Here is a 12113-nt window from a genome sequence, read left to right on the forward strand (position 1 = left end):
TGGGAGACTGAACTATTGCTTAGCGTATGATGCCTATAAAAATACAAAAGGTTAAGTCTTCTAGGATTTCAAGGCTAGCCTTAATATCAAGACCCCTGCCTTCAGTCGCTTCCTACTTAATCAGGGACAATTTGGGGGAGTTAATTTGTATAAATCCCGACAGTAATGTTTCCATAAATTCATAACAAATCATAAAGCTCGTTAACGGTTAGCACCTCTTCTTCCCCAAATATTTTGAGCTCCAAGGCTTCCTCATGCTTGTTTTTAAGCTAGAGTTGTAAGCCACTATTGGATGCTCGGGTGGGTCTAGGTATAGGTAGAGCCGAAGGTTTGGCCACACTCAAGGTACAGTATTCTTTTTCAGTCTCATGAAAAGTTAAGTAATTCAATTAAGTACATATTTCAATCCTTGAATCAGTTCTATATTTTTTCATTTTAATGCAACTAAGCCTTTTACCCAAAGCTAGAACCTGTTTTTTAGCTTGTGCAGATCCAGATTAGGACGCACATTGGAACAAGGAAAACTATGGTATAGTATCTTAGGATTCTTGGAGGTGCCGTCGTAATCTTGATGGCATCTGCGGGCACAGCAATTTCCTCTCATCACCTTAAACTTAATAGTCACGATCGGAATCCTGAAGCTATAAGTATCTTTCACTAATGTAATAAATGAATTTTAAAAAGAAGCCGTGTCTTGGAGCCGGCACGCTTTTTTATTCATCTGCATGTAGTTTAAATAGCTCGAGATGTCCATGGCTTTACCAAAGGGTAGCTGTAGACTTGGCTTTACCATAAAATACAAGAGTTATCTATTATTTATTATCAGTTATTAATTAATAATTATCATTGTATGGATTTACACAAGGAGTACACTCCCTGATTTACATTACCCTAGGCTGCTGGCTCCAACTGGCAGTCCAAGGCTGAATTACAACTTCTTTTAAATTCACCAAACCTGTGGACGCGTGTATTTCTTAGTAGAAGGAAAGAGGGGAGAGAAGAAGAGAGTTGGAACCAGGGCTGCGGAGTCGTTATATATAACGCCCGACTCCGACTCCAACACACATTATTATTTTTAAATAATATGTTTTATAGCCAATATAACTACTATTGAGTCATTTAAGTCTATATACTTTAAATATAGATTTAGTTTATAGCTATAGCCTTTAGGTAGTTATTAATCATGACTCATCAGCTCCTGACTTTTGAGTGACCAAAGAGAAATAAACACAACAAAAATAAATAATTGATATGACGTAACGTAAATAAATCTTATGTAGCATACATAAGTTATGTTACATAATTATGAGGCTTTTTCGCTTCTTTTCCATCTAATGGCAGCGCTTATGATTATGAGTTATACTGCCCTGTTATTCCTCGTGAATTAGGGAATACAAATATGTCATTTTATGTATAAATTTACCTTATGTATGTAAAATGGTTCCTTTAATTTTTGAAAACTGTTGCAACATGAGTTGAATTATTATCCAAGATAGTTTAAATACCTTGTTATTATCAATGTATTGTATGTTGTCGTGGGTGTTAATAATGATATCCTCTTTTTAGTAGCGATGTTGTAATTAAAGTACAAGTATATAAAGTGTATGTATGTATATAAATCTTAGTGTAGCAGCTAGGTCGTCTCCAGGTACAAAAATATTCAGGAAGGATATTAAAAAAATATGGTTCAGATGGACAGATATTTGGCAATAAAAATCGACAATTAGTTCAAGAGGCTTATTTAAATTTGCATGAATGGTAAGTATTTGGTGTCATAAATTTCTTATTTTGTCATTTCATAATTTTTATTGATACATTAATTAATATTATTATACCTTCTTTTATAAACTATCTGTCATGATTCAAGAGTCATTATGCAACTACACGAATAAGCTGATTTGTGATGTGTTCTTGCTAAAGTTGCTAATGAGGAAAGCTTTCCGAAAGTTCCCATGGAAACTTTGATTCGGGAATTTTCAAATAAGTAGGTTATGTGATTATGAAATGCTCCGTATCTATTTAAAGCCAGGACAATACTTAGGATTTTTTCCGACTATTAGATACTGTGATTCTTACTACACTGAAGATTCCTTCTCTTTCGACCTCCATTTCCTCTATCACAAATACATCTTAATATCCATAATTATAGAAAAAGATTAATTTTCTTATTATACTTATTTTAATTATAACTTCAGCCCAATAAATCTGTTATTTGTGCGCTGCCTCTGTGCATACACCTTAGGGGCTGCGAAAGAGGGGAGGAAGGGTCTTAACTTTTTTCAGTTAAATATTTAGATAGTAGCGGGTTATCAGGGACAGTAGGAATAATATTCCACCCCACTTACTTTTTTATAAATATTTATATTGTAAAGAACAAAATTTATTTTATGGGTCAGTTATGAATTTTCCTTCACATGACTGTACCAAAATTATTTTTACAGAATACATAGATTTTTAATTTCACACAAAGTATAGCCAGTTTTAAACCATTTTCTAACGAACTTCCGAAATTAATGCCCAAACATCTTTATTTGTTATTTTCGGTAGCTACAGGTTTTTAACTAAATTCTAAATATATCTGTTCATATTTGAGATTGAGATGACTAATAACAATAAGTACACATAGAATATAAGAGCCAATAACGCAGTATATTCAATTATATTCAACAATGCAACTATTTTGTAACATTTTTGATATCTTGTCGATGATTTTTTTTTTTTTATGTACTAATATGTTAAAAAAAATGTCTCCAGCCTTCAACATTAAAAATTCCAAGTTTAACACTTTTTTTAGTCAAAAATTCCAATTATTTCCCGTTAATTCTCCAAAATTCCCATGTAAAGTTTTCATGTTTGAAAATTCCCGGAATTTTGCAACCCTAGTCCATACTATAAAATTTTAGATCTAGTAATTTCTAGATTTTTTACGTAATCCGTCTTCTCTATTCCTGGTGCAAGACATTATTGACCAATGCATTAAACTTAAATATATATGTCTCTGCGAGACATATTTAACTATTTTTATTATTTATTTATGATCAACTAACGAGTTATCCAAAAATACCTTCTAAGATATTGAGTTATACATTTTGTACTATAAAAACTCAAAGTTAAAGTGAATTCTAAATATTAAGAATAAATGTATATTTACATGAGATGAATTTTCTCTCTCTGCTGTAACCTGCTTAGTTTATCATCAACATTATGTTTTTGATGAACAGAAAACCGTTTATTCTTCCAGGTTGTTAGGGAAATATGCGTTCCTCATTATATCATTTTGGGCGTAGACTTTTAAGTTTCCAAATTTAATTTACTTTCCTGGAATTGAATATTGACGTTTATTATTTTGTATTCCGTTTTTATTTAAAGTTAATGTTAAGTTATTCACTCATTAACTGTATTCATTGACACTTTGGGATTAGTGGTTACTCAGATAATATTTGTTTTTTATTTTTATTGTGTAACACAGTAACATAGCCTATCTACTAACTAGGGATATCCCTATTTTATTATGTATATATATATTATTTTTTTAATATCATAAAATAAAATTAACTTCCTATTATGAATTAAGAAGTGTTGGATATTAATGACACGAGTAATATTTTTGATAGGTGTTTTTATATAATCTTAACACCTGATAGGAAAAAATTAACAAATGTTATTAATATTTATTTTCAATGTTTATAGAGTTTATTGTTGTGGATGAGTATAATTTTCTTAATTATGGATTTCTTATTAATTGTATATATCTTTATATATTAGAGTATGGAAAAAAGCTTGATATGAACACTATCGTTCAGTTGATAGTTGACATCAGTGTCGGAGGAATAAACAAAAGTGATATATCAGAAGGGGATCCATCTGCTGGCATCATGTCCCTCTATCACATCGTTTTAAGGAAACACTTTTTGGAATTACGTTAGGTGTTATTTTTCTTCTTTATGGCTTTTTGAGACACTCTCCACCGAAGTCACATTCCAATATTAAGAATGCCTATCTCAAATGGGTGACATTTACTCTGTATGTTATCTTCATCGTAGAGATAGGTTATAAAATTGTATCGAAACAAGTCATATTCCTATGGATGCCATGCCATCTCATCACTATATGTCAAATTTATCTTTTAACTTCACTTTTGCTAGGTAATTTTAGAGTTGTTTCATATCGATCGATAATTAGTTATTATTATTTTCGCATTTAAGGAAAAGAAACTTTGTATAATGAATATATATTTCGTATTATGCTTCATTTTCTACATGGACCTTTTACGGCCTTACTTTTTCCTGTAACAGATTGTCTTCGCTTGCCATATGAAGTAGAAGTCTATTGGATTCAACATTTTTTCATTCTTTGTTTGACTCCTCTTTATCTCATGAAGTACCACTTCAATTTGTCTAATCCCGGTGAATTTTCCTGGTCTTGGTCCTATTTAAGTTATGGCATATGGATGCTAATACATTGGATAATACTTCATGGAATATCCTTAATTACTAGTGCTAACGTAGGATCTATGTTATGCCCAGCGAGTTCAGACCCATTTGCTGGGAAGCATTATAGACTTTACGGCATTTGTCACCAGTTATTTTGTATTATTTTAATAGGACAAATTTGGTCCTGCTTTGAGTCATATTTTTTACGTCCTTTTACAATACAAAAATTTGAATGAAATTTATCAATTCTACATTTGCTTTTGAAAATTTACCGATTTAATTTGAATTATTTATTTAGTAATCTGTTATACTACATATTGAACAAATTTTTATTGCTTTGTTCACGATTGAGGTAAGTATTCAATTATAATCTTAATATATTGTTATATTTAGATACTACTTAGTAATATTCTAGAATATTTGTAATCCTATAAACCATTTTAACTACTAGAAACAATGCTATTTTTGTTTTTTATAGGCTTAATTATGAAATAAATTATATCTTAGCCAAAAGAAAAAATAAACAAGATCTTAAAAGACATATTATAAAGAGTGCATATTTTAATAAATTAAGTATTAATATTTTCAAAGTTTAATGGCTCAAATGTCAGAATTGAATTAAGCTACATATCCAAAATTTCAAATCTGAACTTTATATTATAATATAAGAAACTTAAAAAGTCCATATTGTTAGACGAAGATAATTCAAATATCTCAAGTAATAATTAATTATAGTTACAAACAATCGAGTAAAAGCAATACATACATTGTTTTGGTTTCTTTTAAAAAGTTATTTACATGCAATATTATTTTTTGAAGTAAATTTCATGACAATGTCAGTTTTTTAAGCTTAACATTTTTCAATCCCAAGGTGCAAATTGACTTCTTTAAAGTAAATAACCATTGTGAAAAGAGTATAAAAATTTAAAAAATCTTTTTATTTGTGACATCCAAATTCAATCAAATTTTTTGAACCAAAATGTAATTGAAAAGCAACCTCCGTCATATAATATAATCGAATTATAGTAATAATAAAGTGATATCTTTAATCTAATCCGTAATTGAAAAAAAAATAAAATATTTTTCTTCCGATATCCAAATTAATCAAACATGATTTTGCAGATTTATAAAATTTAAATAGCCTCGAGAATGTAGTAATTAGATTACAAACCAGATTTCGTTTATAATTCGAGTGGAACCCACCTGCTGCTTGTACTGTAGTGCCTGAACCATAGCACTACATTAATACCTTATTTTAATAAATTATAATTTGTAAGATTAAATTTTTCAAAAACCTGAATTATTTCTACTTTAATGAATTTTTCCATGTTTTTATTTTTTACCATTTTGAGTCAGATAGAACTTATTCATTGTACATGTATAACTTTCTGTAAAATTTGTCAAAAGTTTTTAACTACTGAAACGAAAATGCACTCAAATATGTACATCAAATTAGTCATCTAACATAAGTTATTAATATTTAGGACATCAAATTGGTGATCTATCAAAAGTTTTCAGTATTTACGAGAACCATATGGAGTTTAAGTAATACGAACAATGAGTGTTATTATTTCTTTTAAAAGTTATTTACTTACAATAAGAGATTTATAGGATTATCTTTTAAAATGTTTCTTTTAGTGTATATTGTTATAATATAGGTAGTTAATGTGGATAAAATACACAATCATATAAAAATGATTTTATTACTAATAGTCAATTCTAGGGGCATTTACGATCCACCTGTACTTTTCCTGATTCCTGATATTCAGCTTTTGAAATCCACATTTGCTGAAAAGACCCAAGAGAGGCTAGAATTGAGCCTCCAATCCAAGATCCATACCGTCTTTCTTGATTTCCGTTCGCTGAAATAAGTTTTAATCTCATATTAGTTGGTGTCTTTTGAGACAAGTCTCGGTTAAGACGATCCGTGAATCCAGACAAAGAGAGTTGCCTCCTGTGACAATAACAGATCCGTACAACGCAGGTCTTAAGTCGATATCGCACATACCTAATTGTAACAGGAATGAGTAAACATCTAAAATAAAGAGATCGAACATAACCTTACCAACTGATGTGGTGACTACATGGGCAGGGCTCAGCATAGATGCAGCTTGAGGAGCTCTAATAATAGAGGGGTCAAAAAGGGCTTCAGGGATTTTAAATCTTTCAGACTCATATTCGTCGTTATATCCATTGGGGAATTCATAACTTTGATGAGGAATAGTTGAAATCGTTTCTTCGTCATATGAGCAATCAGATACTTGTAAGACGGAGGTTTGGAAATCTTGTATTACATTTCTACACATATAATTGTGCCAAGACATAGTAACGTCCGGAATATTCTTTTTTTTCGTCCATTTAGGAGGATCTCCCTCTTTTACTTCTTCTTTACTAGCAATAATGTATGGTGGAATTATTTCTACATTACGTTCATCAAGAAATTGTTTGCACTGAGACGTAAGAAAATCTCCTGCAAGAGGGGATTTAACAATAGCTTGTTGTAAAACGTATCCATCATGAACAGGGATCGCTGAAGTATGTGTTGCTCCTGAATCAAGAACCAGTCCACTTGATCTCCCATTTGCAAAAGCAGCTAAAATAGCATTTTTTGCGAGGAAAAATGCAGGAATGTTATATTTCTCAAACATGATTTCAGTGAGTTTTTCTCTTCTTGCTTTTTGATTCCAAGGAGCCTCTGAAAAAAGAACTGGATGTTCTTCAGCTTTTGATTTTATAATTTGAGAGTAGGAATAATTCATAAGCTCCTCAAACACCTCCCAATTGTCTATCATTCCATCTTTCATGAACGTACTGATTTCCATTCCCTTCTTGGGATAGTGAAGACTGCAGGTATCAATATAATATCGCAGTTTCCCATTTTTACCAGTATTCAATCTAGGTTTCGTGTCGGTTCCATCGATCTAAAAATGAAATCAATTGAACCCGTCCGAATGATAAAGAATCCTTCATAATAATAACTTACTTCCATGGACTCTTGAGATACTTCTTTTCATGCTCCGGAGCAACACCAACGAAAGAAGGGATTTCTGCCTTCGGACAATCCTCTCCAGCATAACCAACTCGAAAAGAGAAGTGACCAGGGTCGAAAACCAATGCTCCTACTTCGTCTCCACCATATACTCCGCCAGACATTCCGTTATCAAAGGTTTCTACGACCAAAGAGACTGAAAGTTTAAAACAATTAATCACCGGTTGAAACAATTTCAATAATACAAAAAAATAAACAAGAAAGAAAATATATAATAACAATAAACGCGCCTATAGCGAGTGATTACACCGTATAGCTGAAAATAGCTATTATAGTTTTTTTCTTTATTAAAAAAAAATACATTTCAGAGCGTTATCACGTGATGTTTATATATAGAGAGTAAAATAAATATCTAAAATAAATGTAATGACTGTGAGTTCCATAGAGTAGGTAGGTTACAAACCTAGAGGGAGTCACAATAAAATTGTTATACATACTTTTAGTGGTTTTTCTAAGAAAAAAATGTGCATTTCTTTTGTCGCTAATTACTCTGCGAAATTTAATTTTTTTTCGGATAACTATTCTTCATGAACTAAGCTACAACTCTGTGTGGATTATTATTCTTTTCAATATCTCTAACACATTAAAAATCAACTTTTTAAAAGTTAATTTTCGTCACCTTTCTGAGATCTCCAGTTACTTAATTTAAAGTATTCCTTGATGAGTTATATAAATTTCGGGAGTGGTACATGCTATAAGTGCGCAACATCATCTGTGTTATAATTAACATTTTAAGAAGAGGAGATTCATAGTCGACATGAACAATTAATTTATTTTTATAATTAATAATCGTTCCCTTTTTATTCATAAGTCATGTAGTATAACGCTTATGTCCACTAAAACATCTTAATTTCAATATTTTTTATTTAAATTAACACTAAGAAGTATTATTTATAACTATGCATGATATATAATTAATCTTCAATAAAGACTTACATATAATCCCAGTACAATAAATTGATAAAATAATGAATTTTAGTTGATTAATTTACATGATGAACTTAAAGACCATTTTTGAATGAGTATCTCATGATGTTATAATAAATATCTCAAGGGATTTTCGGAGAAATCTTAATTACATGCGGTGAAATAGAGTCTTGGGTGTAAAAATTAAATATTAAAATATATTAATTATGTTTTGCAGTGATAATGCATTCGTCGAGTAACTCATTGATCCTCCACATATTTTAATTACGTCGAGTACAAACTACAAAGTTGCATTGTCTACGTTATCTCTAATCTTGGCGCAAGAGTAATGGATAGATTAAAACAAATATATATATAAAATGTTATTTAGTTAATACATTATTTAAACATAGAAAATCTTAAAATTGTATATCAAATCTTATCAAAATGCTTATATAAAATTTATACTTCATACTCGAAGAGATGTAGAATTTGATAAAAATTAAGATATAAAAGAGGGCATGCGTAGTAAATCCATTTTTACTACCCATCGTTAAAATATATGATACTCCATCGTATTTATTATCACGCAAGACTTAATTAACCTATTAAATATTAACTTTTTATATTATTTACTCTATTTAAAAGTTGAAATAATTATTATTTTCTAATGAAACATTATGATAATTTGGTGGCGATACACACAAATAACGAGGGACTAGCTATGTATTAAAAAGAATAACATAAATTAAAATTACCCAAAATTGACTACAATTATTATTTCTTTTAATAAAATGTCATTTACCCTACAGTTATACATTTATTGTTGGTTCCATTCAGATACTTATAGATAGAAATCATTACGATCTATATTGTTAAGATTATCTTGTTTATTATAAAAACATTTAAATATAAGCTTATATCGATAATTACTTTGCGAATTATATACTTTTGTAAATTTGTTTTCCAGTTGAATATTATTCATATTGTAAAAAAAAAAAAATAAAAAAAATAGTAGGTAAGATTTAAGGACTGTCTTGTGCGCTTAAAAAAGCAGAAAAATTAACTACATGAAAAATGTCATTTTTGCTTAAAATCTACACCTCGTTCAAAAAACCTCGTAAATACATGTCCCCCAAAGACAATGGTTCCAAAACTTCTTTTTTTTCCAAGGAAACTAAATTCAGGGGCATCCCCAGGGTGGACTAGAACTTAATCTCTTTGTAAAAGTATTTGGAGTTAAAATCGTTCTAATATTTTTTAAATCGACTTTTCAAAATTAGTCTTTTAAGAAAAGGTGGTTTATTGTCAACTTTTGAATATTTCTGGTTGGTTATCTACAGTAGGATGTGGCAAATTTTATTATTTTGTATATTAACATAAGAAATTTCATCAAATTCGATCAACTTCTTAAATAAATAATGGACTTTTCAAAACATTGCTTTTATAATAATCAACTGTAGAATATAATTGAAATTATATATAATAATAATTAAAATGTTTTCCATTAAAATTAATTAATGCTACAATGTTAATCAGCTTATTATATTTCTTAATTTTGTGTTTGTTTTATTAAATAAGTATATTTTTAATTAATGAATATTTATTTATTTCTGTATAGATTAATAACATATTGAAAAATGTCTCCATATAAGAAAAAACGAAACATCGAAAAATATTCGTTCATACACTCACACTAGAATTTATTCTTCAACATTTCGATAAACTTCAAAATTCCTGTAAAAACTTACAAAATGGACACATTCTTTACATGTATACTACATCTGGAGAATATAATAAACTCAAAACAGCAACGAAATTGAAGGAATTTTGTTTTCAAATATTCCATAGACGATGATTTTAATTTTTATAATAATATCAGGCAAATTGTTAGTAAGATCTTAAAGAAATTTATTAATCTTAAAAATCAAACTGTTATGGATAAATTTAAATGGCATGCAATGAGACATTACTTTTTCCATTGGACGCTTCTCCATCCAAAAGTGCATTGCATGAAAGTGATCAACAACTTAAAATTCCTTCTTCTGATAAACCATGTAGCAGTAGCGAAGTTCAATCATTAACACCTCGTTGTAAAAACCTGAAGACCAAAATGATAAACAAGGCTTCAATTTTTGAAAAAAGGCTTTCCCATCTCAGAATTAAGAACTTTTAATTTAAGATCAACACTATCAAAGACTAAATCTGAATTAAAGTGTAGCAAAATTACCATTTTTTCTAATAAACATAACATTGATAATTTGAAAAAAATATATATGAATGGGAGATTGTGGTAAAAAAAATTAAATGAAAGTGCCCTTAAGGAGGAATTAAAATGATCTCAATCTAAATTAAAGCGTATGAGAAATACGTATTCTAAATTATTGTCTTATAATAGCATAATAAAAATAATAATCATTATGGTTCCAAGAGTTAGCTTAAATAATGTAATGTCTAGATTGAAGAAGAAGGAAGTAATTATGAAAAGATTCAAGACATAAAACTTATTTTTACAAGAAAATTTTCAGTGTCAAGAAGTTACCAAATTATCTAGAAAGACTCGTCTAAATGTTTTACAGCCTAAAACTTATTCAACAAATATGAGAATGAAGGTATATCACTGTGTTGTCTATGAAGTTCCGACACCAAACACTGAAGTATTACTAAAATCATTATTGGGCACTGAAGATGACATTAATACACCTAAAAAGAGCTGTGTAGAAATGATGGCAAGAGAGCTGGGGAACATATCAAGTCTACAATCAGCGGAATGTCTTTTTAGTAATAGTAATGTTACATCGGGATTTGATGCCACGAGCCAAGAAGATGTTCTCATAAACTCTATTCATTTTACTAGTAGGGACAAAAGTTTTTCCGTTGGTGTGGAGGAAGTGCCTGTTGGTACAGCAGATAATTATACTAAACATATTTGTTCCACTATCGATGAATTAAGTGAAGTATACTCCTACTTCAATGAAGATTCAAATTTTAATGAAATAAGGAGTAACATTATAAACAATATTAAAAATACCTAAATGGATAGATGTCTAACAAACTTGGCTACAATTCGAAAAATTAAAAGTGAAGGGGAAGTATTTAAATGAACTGCATTGTCACTTACATCCCCTAGATAGAATTGCTACAAGTGTCAAAGCAGCTTCAAAGAATTTAGAAGAAAGGAAGGGCAAAGTTTTTGGTAATGATTGCATGGCTGGAAACTTGATTTACAACATAAACAAGGTAAGGCATAAAAATGGTAAGGGATATCCAAAGGGATTTATAATTTTCCTTAACCAAAATGACCTTTCCAAAACTTTATTGCCAAGGTATAGAGGCAACCGTCTTAATATTATCTTCTATATTGCTGGAAAGTTATTGGAATATGAGCAAGAATTCAGGGAATATTTTAATAGTGGTACTTCCTGTGGAGGATTACAAAGCGCTATATATGAAGATTTCAATAATTCTTATTGTTTGAAACAACTTTATGTACCGGCTATATTAGGGAAGCATTTGAGGGGTAAATGGATGAAAACTTTTTACACTAGTTATGATAACCAGCTCAATTATATAGATGTTATCCAAGTCGTCAAATATTTAGTTGAGAGATGGAAGGGGCTTCAGCTGATCCTTAATCCTTATCTACTAATGAAATTGATTTCTTCGGGGAGTTTATATTAATGGATCCCACTTTCCGTAAAATTCACCAAACTAAAATTGATCCA

At 29.8% G+C, this 12113-nt stretch overlaps 2 protein-coding genes across 2 annotated transcripts; one reads left to right on the plus strand and one right to left on the minus strand.

The window, feature by feature from the left end:
* The first annotated feature begins 3705 nt into the window (after positions 1-3705).
* LOC121131715 (transmembrane protein 164) lies at positions 3706-4974 on the plus strand. The gene is given in 4 exon segments (XM_071894020.1): positions 3706-3709; positions 3766-3852; positions 3855-4145; positions 4206-4974. Coding segments are annotated over 4 exon segments (846 nt in total). The 3' UTR covers positions 4670-4974.
* Positions 4975-5973: 999 nt separating this feature from the next.
* On the minus strand, positions 5974-7688 carry LOC121131714 (actin-like protein 6A). The gene is given in 5 exon segments (XM_040727064.2): positions 5974-6376; positions 6379-6441; positions 6499-7354; positions 7417-7445; positions 7448-7688. Coding segments are annotated over 5 exon segments (1311 nt in total). The 5' UTR covers positions 7587-7688; the 3' UTR covers positions 5974-6152.
* Between the last annotated feature and the right edge of the window lie 4425 nt (positions 7689-12113).

Source organism: Lepeophtheirus salmonis, unplaced genomic scaffold (genome assembly GCF_016086655.4).
Source record: "Lepeophtheirus salmonis unplaced genomic scaffold, UVic_Lsal_1.4 unplaced_scaffold_8383_pilon, whole genome shotgun sequence".
NCBI classification, from domain to species: Eukaryota; Metazoa; Arthropoda; class Copepoda; order Siphonostomatoida; family Caligidae; genus Lepeophtheirus; species Lepeophtheirus salmonis.